Source organism: Sorex fumeus, unplaced genomic scaffold (genome assembly GCF_029834395.1).
Source record: "Sorex fumeus unplaced genomic scaffold, SorFum_2.1 ptg000033l, whole genome shotgun sequence".
NCBI classification, from domain to species: domain Eukaryota; kingdom Metazoa; phylum Chordata; class Mammalia; order Eulipotyphla; family Soricidae; genus Sorex; species Sorex fumeus.
Window position 1 is genome coordinate 24,322,202 of NW_026606090.1, and position 26,870 is coordinate 24,349,071.

The 26,870-nt window shown below is 40.0% G+C and overlaps 1 protein-coding gene across 1 annotated transcript in view; it reads right to left on the reverse strand.

Annotated features, from left to right (window-relative positions):
- UNC5D (unc-5 netrin receptor D) overlaps window positions 1–26,870 on the reverse strand; it is a 620,243-nt gene that overhangs the window by 53,295 nt on the left and 540,078 nt on the right. The window contains exon 12 of the mRNA XM_056116771.1: window positions 17,430–17,514. Within this exon, the coding sequence (XP_055972746.1) occupies window positions 17,430–17,514 (85 nt within the window). The remainder of the gene's footprint in view (window positions 1–17,429; window positions 17,515–26,870) is intronic.

Below are 26,870 nucleotides of genomic sequence, written 5' to 3' on the forward strand. Positions count from 1 at the left end.
TGCAGAGGGGGCTCAGTGATCTGCCAAATACTGATACAATAGACAAAAGGAATATGATTGCTGGTGAAGTTTTTAAAGACCCAGTATAAAGGCAACTATGATTGAGAATTTAACTGCTGAGAGACTGTCTCTACATTCTCTTTTTTCTAGATGTATGGGTTTTAATGAGAGAGGAAGAATGTCTGGTTTGGAGGTGCTGATTATAAGTAACTGGAAGTAATGTTATAATTCACCCAGCTATTATATTCCATTAGTTGGGGCGGGGAAGGGAACAGTTCGAAGAGCGGGTTGCAGAAAGCAATGAGTGCAATTCACTGCAGAGAGAAGCATATGGTTCTGTTATTAAAGGGTTTAAAGATCTGGGTCACCCACATGGTATTATCTGAAATAGGATCACAAGAAGGGAGATAGCACAAGGAGGGTTGGGGTGGGAGGGGAACTGCATCACACTGGAATGAGTAGCTGAATTTGCTGAAATTGGAGCATCACCACACTGAGAGATTAAACTGTTTGCATATGTTAAACGGCTTTAGTTTACACACACTTTCATAGGGTGTTTACCAATTAATATACTAAAGGAATCACAAATCATGTGTAAATCACCAGTTCCTAGACACAATTTAAGCTTCATCTTTCATGCAGTGTCAGGCCTGCATTTAGCTTGTTTACTAGAAGTGGAATGATAGTTCACTGAAAGTGCTTCTAAGTGAAAGATGTGAGGGGAAAGGAAGGAGAATGGATCTCTGCAGCACACTGCTGTGACATTTTTCATATCTACTCAGTGGTTTATTCATTTACATTTTGAATGGAGAAAATAGCCTTCTTGGGAGGAAACCTGAATCCCATTTCACAAAATTGTTTGGCATCAGACTGGAAGAGGGCCTAAGGAGCAATCAGGCCCATCTTTCATCTTCAGATGTACAGATATGTGTAGGGGCATGAAGTGACATGGCCAAAGTCCCACTCTCCATGGGACAGAGCTTGCCTCAAATCTCTTGTCTTATTCCTGATGGTGGATGTATATTAGGGGTTGAGTGGCTGGGTGAAGACACTGGAAGGAAACAGAAACAAAAGGAACAGATGTTCCTTGGGACATTTGCAAACCTAGAGCTTTATCTGAGTCAAAACAGGCATGGGTGGGGGCAAGGGGGTATGGTGCCACCAGCATATGTCTGGCCAAAGGCACAGCAGAAGTTTGGGGGTATCTGAAAGTCTGACGTTGCCATCAGGCTGCTGATGCACTCACCTCATGGGTACCCCCAAACTTCTACTGTGCCTTTGGCCAGACACACCCCAAAAACTTGGGGCAAAGTTTACCAAGAAAGTAAACGGCCAAAAGTTAGGTATGTGGAAGACACACCCACAAACCACCTCCGGCTCAGCTATATAATTGGAGGCATGGACTCTCTCGTTCCTGATTGAACAGCTTAATGGCCATGATCCAGAGTCTCAGAAACAAATCTCAAAACCCAAAGGCTTTCGGCAGAAATGCAACCTGTTCCTGCAGTAGGTTACTGGCACTGGACCACTCCAGGTGGGAATAGGTTTCGTGCCATGGCCTGTTCCCCCTGGCGGCCTGGTGACCGCCATCCTCCAGAGGCCACAGGATAGTCAGGTTTGGGCCTGCAGTGAAGAGACACACGGGGCCTCACCACATGGGGGTGGAGCTGACTCTCCCCATCTCAACGAGACCCTGAGTTGCTGCCTACAAATGGCCTCTCTGGCTCCTGATCAAGCTCATTAATAGCCATGATACCAGAGACTCAGAAATAAATCTTGAAACCAGCGGCTTTTGGCAGAAATGTATCTGGACTACATACAAGGTGGCCGCCGGCTCAGATCTTATTGGAAAGCCAGGTATGAGCTGGCAGTGATGGGGCAACTGCAGTCTCATGGGAAGGGGGGCAGTACCGGCTCGTCCTTCACGCCCTACTGAGGTCACGAGTTGCCCCCCAACAAGCGGCAGTCTGGCATGGCCATGGCTCCAGAGGCAAAAGGACTTAATCCAGAGCCCAGAAGCTTGTGGCAGAAAAGTGAATGGACCATGCAGTAAACTACGGCGCCATGCCTCCCCAGGAGGGAAAGGGTGTTGCTCCCTTCTGCTTTTCCCCCCCCCTGGCAGCAAGGTGACCGCCACCTCAGATCTTATTGGAAAGCCAGGTATGAGCTGGTGGTGACAGACAACTGCAGTCTCATGAGAAGGAGGGTGGTACCAGCTCGTCCTTCACGCCCTACCGAGGTCACGAGTTGCTCCCCACAAGTGTCTCTTTGGCATGGCCATAACACCAGACACACAGAAACCAATCTCGAAATTATCTGGCTCTTTACAAAACTCCAAAATCGTGGCCGCATGACATTATATGATTCTCATAACCAGCTATAGAAAACAAAATATTTCACAATGCCTTTTCAGGAATTCTGTTTGGGAGAAATTCTAAACAATAATGGTGCATCTCTTGTCGAAATAATGAATGTAATCAATGTAGAGAAGAGTTAAGTAGAAACCATCTGCCTCACAGGCATTTGGAGGGGTGGGAGGCGGGGTATACTGGGGTTCTTGGTGGTGAAAAATGAGTACTGGTGAAGGGAAAGGTGTTTGATCATTGTATGACTGAGAGTTAAACCTGAAAGCTTAGTAACTTTTCCCACAGTGATTCAATAAATAAAGAAAGAAAGAAAAAAAGAAAAAATTTAAGGTGGAGTTCATGCCCAATTCAATCAGCTAATCAGTGGCTGAATAAATAGCAGTACTCCTACAAAAAAAAAAACAGGCATCAGGAAAGTTACTGAGACTCTACTCATAGTCACCGGAGAAAGACTCCATACACAGTGCCCACAATGGAAACATATGCAGAGTCACTGACTAAAACACACAGATTCACTATCTCATGGTTCTGCAGGTGAGGCATTTCATCAGCTAAAATGAAGGTATCAGTAAGATTGTCTTCTCTCTAGAAGCTCTATGGGGAGATCTATTTCTCTGCTTTTTAAAATTTTATTTTAGGTATTTTGCCTTACAGTACTGTCCACAGAAGGGTTCTGCATAAATCATTCCAACACCACACCCTCTATCAGAGTGCCTGCTTCCCTTTTCTTAGTTTTCCTTTTAATATTTAAATCTAGAGGCCTCTCATCCATGTTCCTTAGCTGGAGAAATGAAGCTTCCATCCATAAACAGAAGTATTAGTGTTTTCGTATCTGTTTTTGACTTTGAAACACTGAGTTTGCTTTTATAAGAACCTTTACATTGGGTTCACTTGCAAAGTACAGGCTAATTTCTCCCTTGCAAAATCCTTAACATTAGAAGGTGAAGTAACCCAGTCGAGGGTTCTGGGGTTGGGATGTGGGCATGGTTGGAGGGCCAGTTTGTCCAGCATCAGAGTATTTGAAATCTCATCACTTTCCAGGGTAAGCAAGCCCACAGAGATCTCCTCTGCTGCTGTACCCTGTAGCACTGTAGCACTGTCCTCCCATTGTTCATTGATGGCTTGAGCGGGCCCAGTAATGTCTCCATTGTGCGACTTGTTGTTACTGTTTTTGACATATTGAATATGTCATGGGTAGCTTGCCAGGCTTTGCCGTGAGGACAAGATAGTCTCGGTAGCTTACTGGGCTCTCCGAGAGGGGCAGTGGAATCGAACTCGGGTCGACCAGGTGCAAGGCAAATGCCCTAACTGCTATGCTATCGCTCTACCCCTAGACATCCCAAATCATAGTGAGGTGTGGGTTCACCTGTGAGTTACTTTATTATTTCTACTCTTGGCACCCAACTCTAAAGTGAAGGTCCACATCTGTAAAGAAATTTATGGAGTCTTTTGGGAGGGGCATCAAACAAGTTTTTAAAGGACAGTTAGAAAAAATAATAAAGGACAGTTAGGAAGCAAGAATGGCAATATTGGTATGGGCTGGTGTCTTCTAGCATTTTTATTAGGCTATCACTAAGTGAAGTGGACATGATGATATATGTTAAATATCTTAATAGGAGAGGTTAATTTCTACTTACAGAATGGGCAATAAAAGAGATGGCACATGCAAATAAAAATAATTGCAGTATGTGATGTTCCTTTACAATGTGCAATCAAACTCATGAACCGGTGACTTTCTTGTTACTGAACGAAGGTACACCTTTCATTCTGATCTATTAAAAACATTCACATACTATTGTTAATGTCAATAGCATCTTTAATTAAAGATTACTCTGGACCACTCTAATCACATCACATTGTGAGTTCTCCTAGACTTTAAATTTACTTTGATTAAAATGATGGCAATTTTTATTGATGGGTGTTCATTTTGGACAAAAGAGGGTATGGGGGTAAAATGATGCTAAAGAGCATGGTGTAGTAAATGTGGATTTAAATATTAAGAAGCAGATCAAAAAATGGTTATGTGAAAATTCCTTCTCCCTTTTATTAGTCTTTTTCCTCTTTCTCTACTTTTCTTCTCATCGCTTTTGAGGGTAATGGAGTTATATTCTAAGCTAAATGACTTTGTGAAGAATCATCATGATTGGACCATAGGAAAGAGCACAATCTTCAGCTAAAGGTGCATTAACCCGTCTAGGCTATTAAGATACCATTTGATAAATTGCCCTTTTATTCTATTGCCTGGCACAGGTAGCCTGAAAGAATTAATGTGTTTCCCAAATGGTGGCAATTTACTTTCCCTTGTGCTGGCAGAAAAAGCCCCTTTGTTACCAGGAATCACCTTTCCTCAGTTGTTATTTTTGCCTGTTATGGAATTAATTAACGCCAAATTTCCTCACAGGATAGGATATATGCCATCAGCTTGATACTTCCAATGAAATTTTCTAAACTTCACATAAATCAGCAAACTGGATTCAAATCCATGACTGTTCACACAACAAAATTTGATAGGAATAACCTATTAATTTCTGTCCATCACTACCAAACATGGAAACTGTGGCAAAGTGAATTGGGATGGAACTGGTCCAAGGTGATATCAGTCACCTGTCCAGCTTGACTGGTTACTGTTCTCCTAGAACCAACCTATCTGGAGTTCACTGCTAGGATCCATTAGCGCACATTTAAAAAATAAATCACTAACCAGAACGTTATGAGATACAGAGGAAGCCTCAAAGGAAGGGAGGCAGTTCCACATGGCTCTTTATTTTAGAGTTAACATGATTTCTGAATCTGATTCATCTTTCTTCTAAGAATGGGATAGCAGTCAAACTGAAGAATTCAGTGTTACCGGGAAAGAGCCAGATCAAATTTCATGGACTTTCTACAAAACTGTCAACACAGAATAGACAAAGGTAATGATAGAAAAAATGTAGCAATTTTCTGTCACCTAGTTGGCACAGGATTTTCAACACATGAAGTAACTGTAAATTTTGTTCTGGCATTTGTTTTAGAGCCACACTCCGTGGTTCTCAGGGCGTTTTCCTGACTATATGCTGTGGGATTACTCTTGGCAGGGCTTGGAAAGCCATAGAGGGTGCCAGGAATTGACCTCGGCTGGTTGCAAGGCAATAGTCCCACCTGCTTTAATCTCTCTCCAGCCCCCAATAAATGAAGTAATTTTAACATTACCCAAATCCTAGAATGCAGTTACTAATAGAAACATTGACAGAAGAGAAAAGTGAGACCTAGAGATAGAAATTTATTTCCTTAAAGCTACATGATCTTTTAGCAGCCCGGGGGGATTGCAACTCAGGACTCCTGCCTCCCTGGGCTCTCTTCATTCTACCATCTCATCTTGGTCTTTATAATTTACTTCTCATGCAATGCCAAAATTTTTTGTATCTGCAATGTATCTGCAAATTTTTTTGACATAATAAGTAAATGAGTAGTATGAGTTTACATCATTGAGTGCTAAAATCTTTAGATTCTTACCTAGGTACTATAGTTAAAAAAAACAACAGGCCTATTTTTGCCATGTATGAAGCTGACGACTATAGTATAAATCCAAATCCAGGACATCTTGCGGAAAGCAATATTGCTATCACATAGTCTAGCCAAAATCTACATAGGCTTTTAATTTAAAAGTCATAATTTTTCTTGGTTATCAATATTATCTTGCTTTTATTTTTCTTTAATCAATTTTCTTCCTACCTCTTGTAAATTAAACAGCCATGTTTATTCCCTAAGAAGAAATCCAAAGTTGCTCCCAGAGCAACTATTATCTCAAATTCTCAGGTGACTTCAGCTGTCAAATCTTTCTCTACTAATTAATCATCAGTTCCCAAGCCAGAGTTCTGGGAATTATCTCCAACTTTTTCATCTTTTTCACTCCACTTCATCTTTTTTCATTCCCCAAGTCTCTCCAACTCCCAACTGATAGCAATGTGGGGATTAGGGAAAGGATTTTTGAATGTTCACAACTAGAGACAAGCACACTCAACAGTAGAGTGACTATAATTTATTGCCCAAATTGAGTTACTTCTGAGGGGAAAAGGGAACTATTAATACTTGTATCAGGCAAAAACAACATTTTAGTTTTGTTTTCTGTGTTCATAAAGAGGGGTTTGTTGTGATGAATTTGGGCAGTGACAGTTGAAACGAAGCAAATTATGTAGCTAGATTATTCATTGGATCAAGTCTTCCTAATATTAAACCTCCAAACCCCTACCCTCTAAGAAAATTTTATTAATTTCTACTATGCAGCATCGGGTTTATTCCAGTGTTCCTCTATGTGGGCGATGCCAGCTCCTGGGAAGTACTGTCACAGTGGTGGTAGGTACTGGTAGAAGCCTTGGGTTCAACTGGGCATTTCTGATTGGTTACTTAAAGAAGGTAGATTTAAAAGGGGGTACTGAGCCATTTTTTTCCCCGAAAAGCGGTGGCAGGCCAAATAAGTTGGGGAATCTCTGGTTTAGTCTTTATGTATTTTTTCAGCCTCACTCCTGACCTACCTATCTTTCCTATTTGTTCTAATTTGCTTGGATGTGAAATATCTAATGCTCATTATAACTTTGGGGCTTTGAACTACTATTATTTCTAATTCGAATGTCTGTTGCCTTCTGTGTTTCAGGGTTCAGAGGCTCTTGCTTCCTGGGTGCTTGGTGGCTGCTCCTGACAGTGCTTGGGGGATGTGAATCCAGGCCTTCTGCATGCAAAACATGTGATCCAAATGAGAGACAACAACATTTTGATCTCTCTCCAGTATTATTTAAGTTTTTAAGGTAATTTAAACTTTCTCTTTACATCTCCCTTAAGTCTTTAGGGAGGGTTCATCCTTTCTCTCCTGCCCAATATTTGTGTATTTTTGTTACCCCTGTACCCCACCATGACATCATCGTTTATTAGATTAGGTGGGTTTTCATGGAGGGGTTTCATATGCTATGGTATTAAGACACAATATATTATTCTCTCTCGGGATTACTAAGATTCTTGCTTGTGGATCTGTCCATGGTAGCAGGGTTCTTTAAATTCATTTTGATCCCATGATTTTTTGGAATCAATTTGGAATCATTCATTTTTGATTTCATAATTCCATGACAATTCATTTTGATTCCATGATTTTTCAGTAATATTTAAGTGTTACATTTGTTTAATTTAGGTCTTAGGAATTTTTTTTTGTTCATTTAAGCTTTTTCACTTAAACATCTTAGTTAAAATTCTGCTTCTGCCTCTCCCCACACAATATTCATGTACACAGTTACATAAAAGCACAGGCATTCAATGCACACACAACTTACTCACTGAATCACAGAATTGGGATTTTAGTCAGAAGACAGAGTACGTTGTATTTTCCTTTAAATGTTTCTTTTCCCATGTATCTATACCTCTGACACTGCAGTTAAAAAGAAGAAAAATACCTGTCCTCTTCCTCCTTAACTTTTGGTGGAAAGTTTACCCAGAAAAGTTATTTATGGTAGTGGATTCAGGATAGAGAATAGTAACTCCAAACGAGGCGGAAGGAAACTGGATGACAAAGAGTTGTTCCTCTGCCTCTGTAAGTCCCGTAAGCTTTGGGTACATATGCCAACATTCCCAGGCTGGCAACATCCTGACTCTGCTCTCTGACACTCTTGCCTTATGTTTGTGTGTACTGGGCAAAACTGCCTTCGATCTCACTTACCTCTCTGGACTGCATCACAAAGCTGGGATTATTCTTCTCTACCTGTTGCACTGGTAGCACTGTCCTCCTGTTGTTCATCAATTTGCTCGAGCGGGTACCAGTAACGTTTCTATTGTGAGACTTGTTGTTACTGTTTTTGGCATATTGAACACGCTACTGGGAGCTTGCCAGGGTCTGCTGTGTGGGTGGGATACTCTCGGTAGCTTGCTGGGCTCTCCGAGAGGGATGGAAGAATCGAACCCGGGTCAGCCGTGTGCTGGGCAAATACACTACCTGCTCTGCTATCACTCTAGCTCAACCTGTTGCAATCTGCTGGAAATCATCAAATGCTACTTGACCCTCTCACTTGGGTTCTGCTATCATGCCTTCTCTTCTCAAAGCTTTGTAATCACCTTGTTCCTTAGTAGCACTGAACAACTCAAGAGACTGATGAATAATGATAAGACTAGCTATCAGTAACAACATGAGTCCAACTTTTTTTCTTCTTCTTCTTTTTTTTTTTGAGTCCAACTTTATAAAGAATACTCTTTGGCTATTCTCTTTAACTGTGGGGAGGGGAAATAAGTCAGATTTGATAACAGTTTTCTTTCAAAATGTGATTTTTCTTTTTCTTTTCAAATATTTTTAATCAACAGAGAGATAGCAGGATAAGAGAATGGGTGTCAGTGCCCATTCTGATGAAACAATGTTTCTCAGCAGATCTGAGAGGCAATTAGAAGCTTGGGAATTACAGTTGACAAGTCTCTGAAATTAGATTGTCAGGGTACTTTTTAAAAAATTTGCTCTGTCTTTTGTCTAGTTCTAGAAATACAGGAAGAAGCTCCACATGACACCAAATCCCTGCTGGTTGCAAGAACACAATCTTCTCCTAGCTCCTATCTCCATCAGAGATAAATTCTTCATACATACGGGATCCTGTTCTGATTCCCAGGACTGAGTTCGTCTGTACTTAATAGTGGCTGAGTTGAGTTTATAGAACCAATTCTCAAAAGGATTCCAAATACTCACAACTTTTTCTGCAGTAGACAGTGCAGGCTTTGGGTCTGAAGTAGAAGGCAGCTAGAGACCAACCCTCATGGGTGAATTCTCTGAGTTGTTAAAGGTAAAGTGAGATGCAAATTTAGAGAGAAGGCTTGGGTCTGTTCTTCCCTAAGCAGCTGTGCTGACCCGGCACCAATGAGTGTAAAGGTGTGTGGTGCTGAAGCTTCGCGGTAGATTATCAGCTCCATTATGGAGTGTGCACACAAGAGTTCAGAGTAGGGACTTTGATGGTAAGAGAAGGCTTTAGCATGGTTGCAAATGTCTGCCTTGATAAACACACATTTATACTAAGAACACCCCATTTTTCCATATAAAATGGCAATTATAATGTGTGTTTTCTCTATATGCTTCGAGAAATGAGGACCTCTTGAACTATCTACAAATATTTCTGAGTGCCTGTATGCTCTGCTAGGCATGATAAGTGAGGAAGTGTATGCTTATGACTGTACTGTGACTGTGATTCTTGCTACTGTGGAGGCATAATACAGGAGTAGTCTATATTGTGATTTTTACTAGAAAATAAACTATAACCTGCAACACACATGCTATTTTTACTTTTCTCTATCTCCCGAACTCTCCTTATAGTTCTCTATATAAAACCATTCTCTCTCTCTCTCTCTCTCTCTCTCTCTCTCTCTCACACACACACACACACACACACACACACACACACACTCACAAACCAAAAACAAAACAGAACAAAACAAAACAAATGTTTAACTTTGTGTGTATATGGGGAGGGGTACAGGGTGCATGGGGTGCATGCTGGTGATTGAATCTAGGTCTCATATACTCAGTGCAGGTCCTCGCCCACTGAGATACATTTTCAGCCAAGATCATAATCCGTGCTACTTATTTTGTTTTCCTTGTCTTTTGTGGCCTTTAATGTCTCACAATGGAGATATTACTGGTGCCCACTAGAGCAAATTGATGAACAATGGGAGGACAGTGCTACAGTGCTTTGTGGCCTTACTTCATGCTCTTCTACTAAGACCATTATGCCCCCAGGGCTGAGGAGATAGCACAAGGTTGTAAAGGCATTTGCCTTGCACATGGCCTACCCTGATTCATACCCTTGAGCCACAAGGGTCCTCTGAATACCACCAGGAAAAGCCCCTGAGTCCAAGACCAGGATTAAATGCTGGGAACCAGTAGGTGTGGTTCAACCTCTCTTTTCCAAATAAATAAAACCATTTATATTCTAAAACCCACAATGGATATAACTGAAACCCAAGCACAAAAATTTGTAAGTCTACAACTGTACCTCATGGTGTTTCACTAATAAAAATTCTAAAAAAATAAATAAAACCCACAATGTTTCAAAACATGATCAGTTCCACTATCTCAACCAAGCTGTGTGTGCCTGCCAAAGCATTTGATAGCAAACTGAAGAAAAAAATAGCTCATCTGAGCTAAGTTCAAATTTAAAAATATGTGTCCTTTTGTAAATTCCTCAATAGGATTGCTTATATTTCCAATTCTAGTCTAAGCATTGGGTCAGGAAGATCCACATGCCAGCATAATTGGAAAAAGAAATGAATTTTGCCTTTGGCTCCATATTACTGCTTCTCAGAAGAATGCTCTGTATAATAATTTTCTGGTCGAGTTCTCTACTCTCCAACTATGGGGAGGGGAGGTACCTGATCGAGGGGTGGTAAGAAGATTGTGTAATCTTTTTATATTGTAATGAATGTGGAAAAATTTTTGCCGGCTTTTAAACCCCTGTATATGGGGCTTAGAGAGAAAATATATGGGTAAGGCGCTTGCCTTGCATATGCCTGGCCAGAGTTTGATCCCTGACATCTCACATGGTTCCTTGAGCCCTACCAGGGATAATCCTTGAATGCAAAATCAGGAGTAATCCCTGAACACCACTTGGTGTGGCCTTTCCCTCCTCCAAATTAATCCATTTAATTAATAAAAATGAACCCCGTCTCAATTTTATAAAAATGCTATCAAAACTGTATATATAAAAAATAATGGTTTTTTCCCCATAAAGATATTCCCTAAGAATAAAGGACCCAAACTCTACCAAAATTAAATCTGGGAAGAGACACTTCTGGAGAATGGTACTTACAGTTTCTCCCTTTCAAAGAGTTACAAAAATCACAAGATGTGGCACAGAGCGAGCTGCCCAAATAATTGCTCATGATTAAGGAGGAGGTCAGGACAGCACCAGTTTCCTGCCATTGCCAGGTATGACAGTGGCTGCTGTTTCTTTGAGGTCCCTAAGTGTTCTGTTTTGTGAATGAGAGTCTGAGTGCCTGATATGCCCTTTCCTGTCCCTGTGACAATATTGGTACAGATGGAAGGCAGTTGCTGAAGGTGACTTCAAAGCAGAAATCATGTCATGTCTGGATTTAGCTTTTCTTAAAAGACTCTTACCTCCTCTCCTTTTATACTTTATAAATACTGGAAAATATATCAGGGGCTTAAAATCATTGAGTTATAACTCTTAGACAATTCTTATTCATGCTTTTAAGACGCAGCTGAAGTGACGTCTTTAGGAAGTTAGTTACTCTGGTCATCAACTCTTTTTTTTTTTTAATTCGATCCTTAGAAAGGACTAAGGGCCCTCCTCTATTTTTATTCATTCACTTATGCAAAATCAAAGACAAAATTAATAATTACAATTAATCACAAAGTTAATGTTTCTTCACTAAATTTAAATAATACCTCTATTTCCTGGTGCATTTCCATGATTGGACATGTCTGTTTCTCATCAAGAAAGTGTTCTACAAAAGGGAATGCCCTGCCACAGAGGCAGGGTGGGATGGGGGGGATGGGGGGGGATGGGGGTGGGAGGGATACTGGAATCCGTGGTGGTGGAAAATGGGCACTGGTGGAGGGATGGGTACTTAGTCATTGCATAATTGAAACCCAAGCACAAAAATTTGTAAGTCTACAACTGTACCTCTTGGTTTGTCACTAATAAAAATTTAAAAAAAAAGAAAGTGTCCTATCATGTATTGCAAACTATAATGTCCCAAAGTAGAGAGAGTATCAGGGAAATTGTCTGCCATAGAGACAGGGGAAGGGGTGGGGTAGAGGGGATACTGGGGACATTGGTGGTGGACAATGTGCACTAGTAGAGGGATGGACGTTCAATTATTGCCTGACTGAAACTCAAACATGAAAGCTTTGTAAGTGTATCTCACAGTGATTAAAAAAAAACAAAGTGATCTCTTAGCAAGTCTCATTTGATTCCAGAATAACATACTCAATTATGCCTTGAAGACGGGGAGTGTGGTATAGTCTAAAATATATTTGTCAGTAAGTCTTATTTTGGGTGCCTAATCCTGCTGTAAAGTAAGGCAAAACTCTAAACTTCACTTGGTCTTACTATTCATAACTATAAAATGAAGGCAACTGCTATTATCTACCATTCAGGATTAATGAAAAGACCAAAATACTCTAGGTAGAGTAATTTCTCAGAAAAAAAGGTATCAGATTTTCTCATTCAGGGATCTTTTACATTGGCTTTTCACTATCTTTTATAATAACCCCTATCAGAAATGTACCTAATATTGTTTTTTTCCATAAGAGAACAGAATCACAAAGAGTTTCATTAACTTATAGTGATGGTCATATCTGAAAACAGGGTCTCTAAGACTGTGTACAAGCTTTTCCGCTTATGCAATGAACCCAAACATTTTCTAATGTCAAATCTACTAAGGTTTGATACTGGTGTGAAACTTGCTTCCATTCTTTCTTCTCACAATTCTATTTGATTCTATGTAAAAATAGTAATTTATCTGCAGCAGGGCTGGAGTGATAGCACAGCGGGTAGGGCGTTCACCTTACAAGCGGCCAACATGGCCGACCCGAGTTCGATTCCTCCGCCCCTCTCGGAGAGCCCGGCAAGCTACCGAGAGTATTCGATATGCCAGACACAGTAACAACAAAGTCTCCAATGGAGACGTTACTGGGCCCGCTCGAGCAAATCGACGATCAACGGGAGGGCCTTTTTATCTGCAGCAATTTCTAAGAAAACTTGTTCAACTTTGTCTTACTTCCAGTCTTCTCTAATTCTCACGTTTCTATAGAGCTGTTTCAGAAGGTGCCTCTTTACAGGGGCCAAGATTTGTACTGCATCATTAGAAAGTTATGGGGTTGTTTTGGGAGGGGGTTGCTGTGTCATTCTTGGATGCTCGCATGGAGTTCTTCCAGGATCTATGCTCAGGAGAAAACTGGTTGTACAGGGGCAGGGAGGGGGCATAAGCATGATGGGGATTCAAACCACAGTCAGTCACACAAAAGGCAAGTGCTTTACCTCATGTATTATTCCTCTAGTCTAGAAAGCTGTTTCTTTAAAGGTATCAAAAAGTAAGGAGAGATGGGGGATCTTTCATCATTTAGAATAGGAAGCTTATATCCTGAGATAAAATCCTAGCTTATATCATCCATTAACATAACTTTAGAAAGCACTTTACAAGTTATAATAAAACAGAAAGAGAAATTATTTCTTTTTCAGGATGCGGTTTCCTTCCAACAAACCAATTATTATGTATACAGGTACAAAAATTCAACAAAGATAATTTCCTAAGCAGTGTAATTAACCAACAATCCAGACTGCTAGAGAAAGTTGAAAACATCCATCCATATAGTTGATCAACTCTAAAAATGCACAAAGAGCAGGGACAAGGGGAAAGGAAAGTAATGTGATCCTACTTTTATCAAGTATAGAGAACCCCTCTTAGAACTGGATTTTTTCCCAAGAATTCCTGTAGGAGATGCCAAAGGAGGCAGGGCGTATTAAATTCAGACAATGAAAAGTGGAACTCAAAACTTACCAAGATATCTAAATATAACCAGCTGAGAATAGCTAAATACAGAAAATATTTAGGACTATGATTCATTTCACGTACTCTGAGAACCTGGGATAGAATCTGGATCCATGAAATCAGTTCCAGATCCATCAAGTCACGACCATGCTAGCCCAGGGATGGAATTCAGAAAGCCGAAACCAAATGTATCACTGTAGACAAAATAGATTTTAAGTATGAAATAAAGACACTGACTGGAAGAATTCATTCTATTTCTCAATGGAGACAAAAGGGAGTCAGAAAACACAGTGCTCAAATCAATGAGCAAAAAGAATGAGAACTGGCAATCTTGAAAGAGAAGATAGCACTGCGCTAGCTAGCCCTCTGAACTTGAGAAAGACAATCTTATTCCACATAGATAGCCAGGTTTGATAAGCCCTTCTCTGGGTTTTATCCCACAGCATCACTAAAACACACAAAACCTGTAAGTATCACGATGACAGATGGACAGCACAAGCCAAAAATGGATTTTCAAGGGCCTTGACCAAAACAAGATGGCACCGCATGGTTGCAAAAATGGCATTCTCCTCAGCACAGGATTAAAAGCTGAAAAATTCTGATTTAAGTCATCTTAAATTAAATTCTGATTTAATTCACCTGAGCTTCTTTTAAAACAGAGAAAGCTTTTTTTTCTCATTGTTTTCAAAAATATTTTGGAACTACTTATGAGGGAGTAATGATTGCGAAGAAATGTCAACGAGCTATAGTTAAGCGACTGGTCATTTCCTCAGGAGATAGGAATTTCTGGGAAAGTCAAAGCAATATAAAAATGATATGTTTCTCTTCCAGTTTTACTTTTTCCTCCATATGATAGATCAGGAAGAGCACAACTTATAGATCTGAAGTCTTGAATGAGACATTCCTGTTCCTTTCTAATCTTCTACATAGTAGTAATGACTTAAAACCTTGAATACAGAGGGAAGAACCAACTAGTTAACATGGAGCTTACAAAGCCAGAAGGGGCCTGGAACTGACCCCAGAGTATCAGTCTGCAGATGCTCTTGAGTTTTTATGTATTTCTCTCTTTTACAATAGCATGTTCTCCAGATGCCAATCCCCACATTTGGAGCCATTTTAGTCTGTGCATGTTATAAATCCTCGAATACACTTTAGTTTTGACCTCTAAGAAGCTTCAAGTAACAGGTAGAGACTAGGGAGCAAGGGAAATTATCCATTAGTCTGGGGTCATTCTTGGCATGTAGGAGGCCTGAGTGAGTTCCAGCACTACACGATTCTTCCAGCATGGCTAGGAGCAACTCCCAAGTACATTGAGAAGTGTTCCTGTTAGGCATTCGCTTCCCCATCACAAAACAAGAGAGGAGAGAGAGAGGAGGGAGGAAGAGAGAGAGAGAGAGAGAGAGAGAGAGAGAGAGAGAGAGAGAGAGAGAGAGAGAGAGAAGTGAGTTGTTGTAAATTAGGTATTTATAAACTGTGAAGTAGCAGCCCTGGAGAGGGACAGATATAGAAGGACTGCACTCACTTGTGGAGTACAAAATAACATAACATGAGACCGACATCCAAGGACAGTAGATAGAAGGGTTAGAAAGATTGCTCCATAGTTGGAAGCCTGCCTCATGAGCGGGCAGGGAGAGGACAGCTGGAATAGAGAAGGGATCACTAAGAAAAGGATGGTTGGAGGAATCGGTTGGGATGGAAGATGTGTGCTAAAAGTAGATAAAGGACCAAACGTAATAACCTCTTATTATCTGCATTGAAAACCATAATGCACAAAAGTAGAGAGGGAGAGAGTATGGGGAATACTGTCTGCCCTGGAGGCAGGGGGAGGGTGGGGAAGGGGGTATACTGGGGACATTGGTGGTGGGGAATGTGCACTGGTGGAGGGATGGGTATTTGATCACTGTGTGATTGTAACTCAAGCATTAAACTTGTAACTATATCTCACGGTGAATCAATAAAATTAACAAAAAAGAAGTGGAAGTCACTGGTTGATTTTAGAGGAAACTGATGAATATAATAGCCATAGCAATTAGCCCAGGAAGGGCACTTTGAATGAAGAAATAAGAATGTCGTCTATATGAAAACAAAATACACTTTAAGTGGATCAGATGGCTTTGAAAATCCTACTGATTTCGTGAGGAAAAAACTGAATACAAAGGTTGGGTTTGCAAGAGGCCAACAGATTTCTGCTTTCTACTCCATATTTTTAGGCTGATGCATTTAAAACCTTGTGCCACTGACCGTGATTTCAATTTTAAACAAGTGAGGCTTTTTATGTAAAACAAAGGTGACTACATAGAACTCGACTTCCAGGTCTGCGTAATGAAAATATTGAACACACTCTTCAAAGCTTTCTGAGCCTCAGCGTCCTCTCATGGCCAAGAGCTATTTGAGAGCAGCAGCAGGCAAAGTATCTGACTCTTTAGGACTGAGGAAACAGCCTGTGAACTTGCCATAGCTCAGCCTACATGAAGGTCCTCTGAGAGCCTCACCACAGCCAACCAGTAGAATATTTCCTTCGACCCCTTTCAAGCTCTAGGGGACAGGAAGTTTAAACCACTCGAGCACCGACAAATTCCTTTATGGAGACATCTATCAGAATCTGTGTGAGCCATCTGTTTCTCAGGCTGTTTTTCCTTTCAGCATTTTCCCTTCGTGTGTTCTTTGCTAACAACAGAAAATCTATTCTAAAATAACCAAGATGTTGTGACCGAAAGTGCCAGAGGTATGTATCCAGTTTATAAGAAAAACTGATTTCTAAAGAGGATTAGGTTTATCTAGTGTGGAGGGCGGTGTTAGCTCTACAAATATTATGGTTACACTGTGAAAGAAAGAAAATACTTTCATTAAAAGAGTAAGCAGCAAGATTTATGCATTTGTTCATATAACTAAATTTAATGCTGCTGAAATTTGTCAGAAGACCCCACACACCCTTGAAATGTAGCCCAGGTTTTTAAATGAAGGGAAACTGGGAAAAAATGGTCTTTCAGGACTGGAGAGATAGTATGGGGTTCTTTAGTTTGCCTTGCACAAGGCTGACTTGGGTTTGATCCCCAGCACCGCATAAGGTCCTGCAAACACCACTAGGAGCAATCCCTGAGCACAGAGGCTTGAGTATGGCCAGGTGTGCCCCAAAACTTAAAAAAATGATGAAGAAAAAGAAAAGAAAGAAAAAAATGGTTTTTCAGTTTACAGTATGTCTTCTGTCTCCTACTGACCTTACAAGGTCACAGATCCATCTAGCACCAAAGAGTACTTTCAGAGATAACTTTCTTAATTTCCTTTGAATAGAAAACACTGTTTCTGAGGTGCTCACCTGTGTCCTGTCTTGCATTTAATGTCTAGACTTCAGTGCCTTAGATTTGCCTTCTAAACTGTAGAGCTCTCTGCATTTTCATTTGAGCCAATATTTTGGTGACTAATTTTTCCCTCTCCATAATCAGGTAGATCATCATCTGACCTCCACATCATACATATTTTTCTTACTGTCAATTTTTCTAAAGACGTTCCAATCCATACTTTAAAACATTATTAATACAGCACCCATTTCTGTCTTACCTGGGTTCACCTTGGTTGATGGACATATAAATCTCCCAGGAATTCTCCTCCGGGATGGCGCCATGAGGTATGAGTAAACTCACGCCTAAAACAAACAAGGCAACCACCACCAAGTTATTCAGAGACTTTTCAACACTCTTGAAGCACTTCAATTTATATGACAGCAGTTTATGAGATTCACAGCAATATATGAAATCCTGACTTTTGAAAGGGTATAAAATCCAATAAGGGGAAAACACCTGCAAATTAACACAAAAGGGCGACATTATTTAAATGTGTACTCAAATAAGTTTCTGGGGTTGGGTTTATTGTTGGGTTTATTATGGCTTTGGGGCCACACCTAGCACATTCAAGGGCTATTCTTGCCATTGTGTTTAGGAATGACCCTGGAAGAGCTTGGGGGACCATAAGTAGTGCAGGATTTGAACCAGGTTTTAGCTTCATGGCTTTGAACCAGGAGTACGAAGCAAGCATTTTACCTCCTACACTAATTTTTTGGGCCCTCAAATTAAATTTTCATTTAAAGCTTTCCTGGCATCGAAAATTGATTTTAAAAGATTGAGTGTTCTCAAAGAAAGAGAATTACAGGCCGATATCCCTGATGAACACAGATGCAAAGATCCTCAACAAACTACTAGCAAATAGAATCCAACTACTCATCAAAAAGATCATACACCATGACCAAGTAGGATTCATCCCAGGGATGCAAGGATGGTTTAACATTCGGAAATCAATCAACATAATCCACCATATCAACAAAAGAAAAGATAAAAAGCATATGATCATATCAATAGATGCAGAGAAAGCATTTGATAAGATCCAGCACCCCTTTATGATGAAAACCCTAGCCAAAATGGGTATAGAGGGGACCTTCCTCAACATAATTAAAGCCATCTACCACAAGCCTACAGCAAGCATCATCCTCAATGGGGAAAAACTGAGAGCCTTCCCTCTAAGATCAGGGACGAGACAGGGATGCCCACTCTCTCCACTGCTGTTCAATATAGTACTGGAAGTACTTGCAATAGCGATTAGGCAGGAAAAAGATATTAAGGGCATTCAGGTAGGAAAGGAAGAAATCAAGCTCTCACTATTCGCAGATGATATGATACTCTACTTAGAGAATCCAATAACTTCCACCAAAAAACTCCTAGAAACAATAGACTCGTATAGTAAAGTTGCAGGTTATAAAATCAATACCCAAAAGTCCATGGCTTTCCTATACGCAAACAGTGAGAGAGAAGAAAGCAACATGAAAAAAACAATCCCGTTCACAATTGTGCCCCAGAAAATCAAGTACCTAGGAATCAGCTTAACTAAGGAAGTAAAGGACCTGTACAAAGAAAACTACAAAACGCTACTTCAGGAAATAAAAGAGGACATGAGGAAATGGAAAGATATCCCCTGCTCATGGGTCGGGAGACTTAACATTGTCAAAATGGCAATACTACCAAAAGCATTGTATAAATTCAATGCAATCCCTATAAGGATACCCATGACATTCTTCAAAGAAATGGAGCAAACACTCCTGAAATTTATATGGAACAATAAGCCCCCACGAATAGCTAAAGCAATTCTTGGGAAAAAGAAAATGGGAGGAATCAACCTCCCGAACTTCAAACTGTACTACAAAGCAGTAATAATTAAAACAGCATGGTACTGGAACAAAGGCAGAACTGCAGACCAATGGAACAGGGTTGAATACACTGACATCTCTCCTCAATCATATGCTCATCTAATCTTTGATAAAGGTGCAAGTAATGTGAAGTGGAGTAAGGAAAGCCTCTTTAATAAATTGTGTTGGCATCACTGGACGGCTACATGCAAAAAAATAGGCTCAGAACTCTGCCTAACACCATGTACAAAAGTAAGATCAAAATGGATTAAAGACCTCAACATCAGACCAGAAACCATAAGGTACATTGAAGATAAAGTTGGCAAAACCCTCCATGACATTGAAGCTAATGGTATCTTCAAAGATGCCACGCAACTGGCCGAGCAAGTGAAAACAGAGATAGATAAATGGGACTATCTTAAACTAAGAAGCTTCTGCACCTCCAAAGAAACAGTGACCAAAATACAAAGACAGTCTACAGAATGGGAAAGGATATTCACCGAATACACATCTGACAAGGGGTTGATATCCAGGATATACAAAATACTGGTTAAACTCCACAAGAAGAAAACATCCAACCCCATCCAAAAATGGGGCAATGAAATGAACAGAAACTTTCTCAAAGAAGAAATCCGAATGGCAAAAAAGCACATGAGAAAATGCTCTACATCATTAATCATCAGGGAGATGCAGATCAAAACCACAATGAGATACCATCTCACACCTCAGAGACTAGCCCACATTCAAAAGAACAAAAGCAACCGATGCTGGCGTGGATGTGGCGAGAAAGGGACACTCCTTCACTGTTGGTGGGAATGTCCACTGGTTCAGCCCTTCTGGAAAACAGTATGGACGATTCTCAAAAAATTAGAAATTGAGCTCCCATTTGACCCAGCAATACCACTCCTGGGAATATATCCCAGAGAGGCAAAAATGTATAGTCGAAGTGACATCTGCACTTGTTTGTTCATTGCAGCACTCTTTACAATAGCCAGAAACTGGAAGAAACCTGAGTGCCCAAAAACAGATGACTGGTTAAAGAAACTTTGGTACATCTACACAATGGAGTACTATGTAGCTCTTAGAAAAGATGAAGTCATGAAATTTACATACAAGTGGTACAATATGGAAAGTATCATGCTAAGCGAAATGAGTCAGAAAGAGAGGGATAGACATAGAAAGATTGCATTCATCTGGGGGATATAAAGTAACAAAGTATGAGATTAATACCCAAGAATAGCTGAGATCAGCACCAGGAGGATTACTCCATAACTTAGAGGCCAGCCGGGTATCCTAGAGGAAAGGGCAGTTCAGATAGAGAAGGGAGCACCAAATAAAGGATGTTTGGAGGATCCTCCCAGGAGGGGAGATGCATGTCGAAAGTAGACTATGGACTGAACATGTTTGCCACTCAATGCCTCTTTTGCAGACCACAACACCCAAAAGGAGAGAGAGAACACAGGGGATTGCCCTGCCACAGAGACAGGGGGGATGGGGGGATGGGGGTGGGAGGGATATTATCCATGGTGGTGGAAAATGGGCACTGGTGGAGGGATGGGTATCTGATCATTGTATAATTGAAACCAAAGCACAAAAAATTGTAAATCTACAACTTTAAAAAAAAATAAAATACAATAAAGGGGAAAAAAAAAAAAAAAAAAAAAAAAAAAAAAATTGAGTGTTCTCAATGGAGTACTATGTAGCTCTTAGGAAAGATGAAGCCATGGAATTTACATACAAGTGGTACAATATGGAAAGTATCATGCTAAGCGAAATGAGTCAGAAAGAGAGGGATAGACATAGAAAGATTGCATTCATCTGGAGGATATAAAGTAACAAAATAAGAGATTAATACCCAAGAATAGCTGAGATCAGCACCAGGAGGATTACTCCATAGCTTAGAGGCCAGCCGGGCATTCTAGGGGAAAGGGCAGCTCAGATAGAGAAGGGAGCACCAAATAAAGGGTGTTTGGAGGATCCTCCCAGGAGGGGAGATGCATGTTGAAAGTAGACTATGGACTGAACATGTTTGCCACTCAATGCCTCTTTTGCAGACCACAACACCCAAAAGGAGAGAGAGAACAAAAGGGAATGCCCTGCCACAGAGGCAGAGTGGGATGGGGGGGATGGGAGGGGAGGGATATTATCCATTGTGGTGGAAAATGGGCACTGGTGGAGGGATGGGTATAACCAAAACCCAAGCACAAAATTTGTAAATCTACAACTGTACCTCATGGTGTTTCACTAAAAAAAAAAAAAAGATTGAATGTTCTGAGAGTTGGTGCTATCAAAGATATCTGAGACTGTATGAGATTATCAGTGCATTGATCTTCAAAATACTAGAAGCTTTTGTCTTGTCTCTAGTCCTTTTCTGAAAAGACATTTGGGATAACAGGAGAGTCCTCTAACAGTTTGTTAGGGCATGGCATGAAATACTCTTATAAACTGTGCATGTGGAAACAAATTTGGGAGTTACTTTGTGTAGTATTGCATTTCTCTAGAAAATTGGAGGGGAAAGATCTCTCATATATTTAGGAACCATATAGGTGGTTGTACAGTCACTATTTGGTTGTACATTTGCAAAACAAAGTAGCTAGAATAGGTTAGAGGTTACTTAACCATCTTCTTGCCAAAAAATTCAGTAGTTGTAAAGATCATATAGTCCAAGGAGGAAAGGTAGCATAAGATGATGAATTCATTAGAAATGTCCCCTCTCTCTTCTGGAAATCTTGTAAAATACTTATTTCATTCTAGCCAAGAGAAAAGAGGCAGGTAGGGCAGGGGTTCTCTCTAATGTAGCTTCCTGTTTATGAAAATTAGTGAAATAAAAATACACTAAGTTCTTTATGAACTAAAATCTCAGGGCATCCTTATTTCTATTCTTTGAATAATGCAGCTTTCACCCTTTTCCTTTTATTAGAGCTAATGTGATAGCACAGAAAGCTTTGGGTTGTCTCCAATAATTTAAATCTAGAGATGGCAGCTTTTACTGATATCTTTCTAGCCACCTGTTAGCTGCTGCGGATTCAAGGAATGCAAGATGCATTGCAAAACAAGTTATTTGTGATTCACATTTATGAGTATTATTCAGGAACATGCTACTTATCATCAGTATCTTTCAGTAGCACTAAGAATGAAGCCCATTTAAATCTTGCTTACAGCTTTTCAGCAGAGGTATCCATTTATATTCTGGACCTTAATGTGAATAGTAAGAGATCTGTAATTGCCATACTCAGGGGCGCCTGATTAAGCTCCTCCTTTCAGTCCTTAGTTTTTGTTAAATGCAGTTACCAAAGTGGCCTCCTGCTAAGCAGAAAGTAGAATGTGCCGTCTATGTGGTGGTCAACCTGAATGCACATTACAGACAAGGCATAGCTACCTGAACGCACATTGCAGACATGGCATAGCGTGACATAGCACTTTCTCCATTACCTCGTTCTCATACTATCTAGGCCAGTGGTTTCCATTCTGACAGCAGCGAACCAGCACTGTACCAGACATTGGAAAACACTGAACTCAGCCATTATAACAACAGAAGTTGTTCCCTGGTTATAGAAACACATGAAGCTATTACCAGCCTCTCAAAGGAATCAATTCAATGTTGTTTTATCTTTTTATTTTCCTATTTTTTAAAAAATTAACTGACATATGATTCACATGTAATAAAACATACTCATTATAAATGTACACATTGATTATTTATAGGTAGTTAAATAAATTTACATGACCTTCATCATCACGATGTAGGACATTTCTGTGTTCTTTGGGAAACAATTTCTCAACTGCCTACCCAAATGATGAGTTTTTTTTATTCTGACATATTGAGCAGTTTGATGTTTCTGAATTTTGAAAGAAATGAGATAAAACTATGTTTAAAAAATAGTACTATATTACATTACTAACATGTCTCACAACATCTGGTATAGGGTACACACTCATTAAACAAATCATAAATGCATGTATGAATAAAAATAACTCAAAACTCTTAGTAAGTAAAAAAAAAAAAAGACTAAAAAACAGTTTCTGAGAATTTCACGTTCTTTAGATCATCTGTGCTTGAGAGTTACCCTGAGATCAAATTAGGACAAATGGACTTTTGAGAAAGGGCAATTTGCAGGACTCTGGGAATAACAGAGTTCATCTCATTGCTTTTAATGCAGATTAACTCCCTGTGCGTAGATGAAAACATTATTCATAATACCCGCAAATGCAACTCGAACCTACAAGATATTTCACCTTTCCATCAATCAGAAATTGTGTGGCTGTCCTAAAAACATACTCTCTCCTGCCAAAATATACAAATTGTATGTAGATATAATAATCTTCAGACAGAAGTGGTAATATAGGTGGCAAGTTATATTTTATGAAGATGAAAGGCATCATGGGAAATATTTCTTTCTGTCTTTGATCTCCTAAGGAAGTATCTATTTTCAATTCTCCATTCACCAGTTATCTCTAATTAAAGAAAACACCTTCCCCCACCAAAAAAAACAAAAACTACACCTGTGACCCTGACAGCCTTTTATTTGACATGACAACAGAACCATCTTCTGAATTTCTTGGTTCATATTTTAAATAACAATGATTTTAAGAGTGTGGGAGCAACCCAAATCTTTTTTGAGAAATCATTGCCAGGCAACACACAATTTGAGATGGTTGACATTAGAACAATCTAATTTCTGTGGCTTGCTTCTTTACTCTTTAGCTCCCTGGGGCATATTTTGCATTTATGTTCTGCAAATAACAGAGCATATGTTTCAATTCCCCACACTTAGTTTTCATCAAATTCATTCCCAGTATACATCTTCAATTTTGTCTAGGGCTTCTTGTTATAAATTTTAAAATGCCCCTTCATAGAGTAACTCTTTGGGAGTCATAGAGAGTCCGTATGATCAGAACTTTTCAACGTAAGTACTTCTCAAGTCAGAAGAACAAAATTTTCAGTTGCATCCTAATTTCATACTCCTTGGATGAATGTTAAGCATAGCTAATGAATGGTTCAATTCTGATATCCTTTACACACACATACACACACCTACACACACAAAGAGAGAAAAAGGAGAGTAAGTCAGGTTATATAAGCAATAGCTAACAAGCGCTTACTATGGGTCAGACACTAATTTAGTGGAGCTCACCTCTTAAGCAGAGAAATAATCACAGCAGGTAAGATGCTTGCCTTGGGTGCTGGATGACCTGAGTTCGATCCCTTGCAACCCATTTGGACCCCAAAGCCCACTACAAGTGATTCCTGAGCACAAAGCCAGCAGTAAACCCTGAGCACAAAGTCAGCAGTAAGCCCTGAGCACTGCTGAGTGTGAACTCCTCCAAATATAAAACACCCCTTAACCTCAAAAAAGGGTAAAAACTGGAAATTCAGAAAACATAATCTTGTTCAGAACTGCAGTTAGGGTTATGTGACTGAAATTAGTTTTTCTATTATTAGTTTTGTTTGTTGGTTTCCTGGGCTAGTTTGGAGTCATGCCCAGTGATACTCAGGGCCTACACCCAGCTTTGTCACTCCTAGTGATCCCTATCAGGATATCCATGACATTTTTCAAAGAAATAGACAAAACACTCCTGAAATTCATATAGAACAATAAACCCCCACGAATAGCTAAAACAATCCTTAGGAAAAAGAAGATATGTGGCATCACTCTGCCCAACTTCAAACTGTACTACAAAGCAGTAGTAATTAAGACAGCATGCTACTGGGCTAGAAATAGACCTCGAGACCAATGGAACAGAGTCGAATATTCTTTCACAGACCTCCAAATATATGACCACTTAATCTTTGACAAAGGAGCAAGAAATGTGAGTAGAACAAGGAAAGCCTCTTCAATAAGTGTTGCTGGGATACTGTGTTACTAGATAGCTCCGTGCAAAAAAAAATGAACACTGACTTCTGTCTAATGCCAGGCACAAAAGTCAGCTCAAAGTGGATTAAAGACCTCAATATCAGACATGAATCCATAAGGTACATAGGGGAAAATGTAGGCAGAACTCTCCACGACACTGAAGCTAAAAGCATCTTTAAGGATGAAATAGCACTGACCATGCAAGTGGAAGCAAACATAAACAAATGGGACTACATCAAACTAAGAAGCTTCTGCACTTCAAAAGAAACAGTGACCAAAATACAGAGAGCCCACAGAATGGGAAGAATATTTACTCAATACCCATCTGATAAGGGATTAATATCCAGGATATACAAGACACTAGTAGAATTGTACAAGAAAAAAATTCCAACCCCATCAAAAATGGGGAGAAGAAATGAACAGAAGTTTCCTCAAAAAAGAAATACAACTGGCCAAAAGGCACATGAAAAAATGCTCCACATCACTAGTCATCAAGAAGATGCAAATTAATACAACAATGAGATATCATCTCACACCACAGAGACTGGCACACATTCAAAAGAACAAAAGCAACCAGTGCCGGCATGGATGTGGGGAAAAAGGGAGACTCTTTCACTGTTGGTGGGAATGCCCACTAGTCCAGACTTTCTGGAAAACAATATGGACAGTCCTTCAAAAACTAAAAATTGAGCTTAAACATATGACCCCGCAATATCACTTCTGGGAATATATATATATATATATATATATATATATATATATATATATATATATATATTGAGGATGCAAAAAAAGCACAGTAGAAATGACATCTGTACCTATATGTTCATTGCAGCACTGTTCATAATAACCAAAATCTGGAAACAACCCAAATGTCCTAGAACAGATGACTGGTTAAAGAAACTTTGGTACATCTACACAATGGAATACTATGCATCTGTCAGGAGAGATGAAGTCATGAACTTTGCTTATGAATGGAAAGACATGGAGAGTATCATGCTAAGTGAAATGAGTCAGAAAGAGAGGGACAGATGTAGAAGAACTGCACTCATTTGTGGTGTATAAAATAACATAACATGAGGCTGACACCTAAGGATAGTAGATACATGGGACAGATAGATTGCTCCATAGCTGGAAGGCTGCCTCATGATAAAGGGGAGAAGGCAGCTGGAATAGAGAAGGGATCACTAAGAAAAAAAATGGCTGGAGGAATCGGTCAGGATGGGAGATGTGTGCAAAATGTAGGATAAAGGACCAAACATGATAACCTCTCAGTATCTCAGTATCTGTATTGAAAACCATAATGCTCAAAAGTAGAGAGAGATTATGGAGAATCATGTATGCCATGGAGGCATGTGGAGGGTGGGAAAGGTGGGGGGAGTATACCGGGGATGGTGGTGGTGGGGAAATGCACTGGTGGAGGGATGGGTGTTTGATCATTGTGTGACTGTAACCCAAATATGAAAGCTTATAACTATCTCACGGTGATTCAATAAAATGAAAAAAAAAAACAACCAGACTGTGTGTGTGTCAAAGAATGAACTAGAGTTGGTCTCAAAAAAGGTGAGTAAATTAACCACTGTATTATCTCTCTGGACTAAAAAAAATCAGTTTTTGGATCACATCAGTGGTGTACAGGGATCACTTTTGGTGGGGTGTGGCTGAAGGGACTATTTGGGGTACTGGCGACTGAACCTGGGTTGCTCGTGTACAAGGCAAGCACCCTACCTGACGTACTATCACTCTAGGCCACTAGACTAAAACTTTTTTGGAGGGCGGGCATGCAGAGCAATACTCAGGATCAAACCCAGGCCAGTCGCATACAAGGCAATACCCTACCCACTGTACAATCATTCTGGCGCCTGGACTAAAGATTTCTAGGAAAGCAACAGATGAAGGACAGACATCAACGTTGATGAACATGAAACACATTTTCGTCTCAAGTCTACTGGTATCAAAGCAAAAATGGGA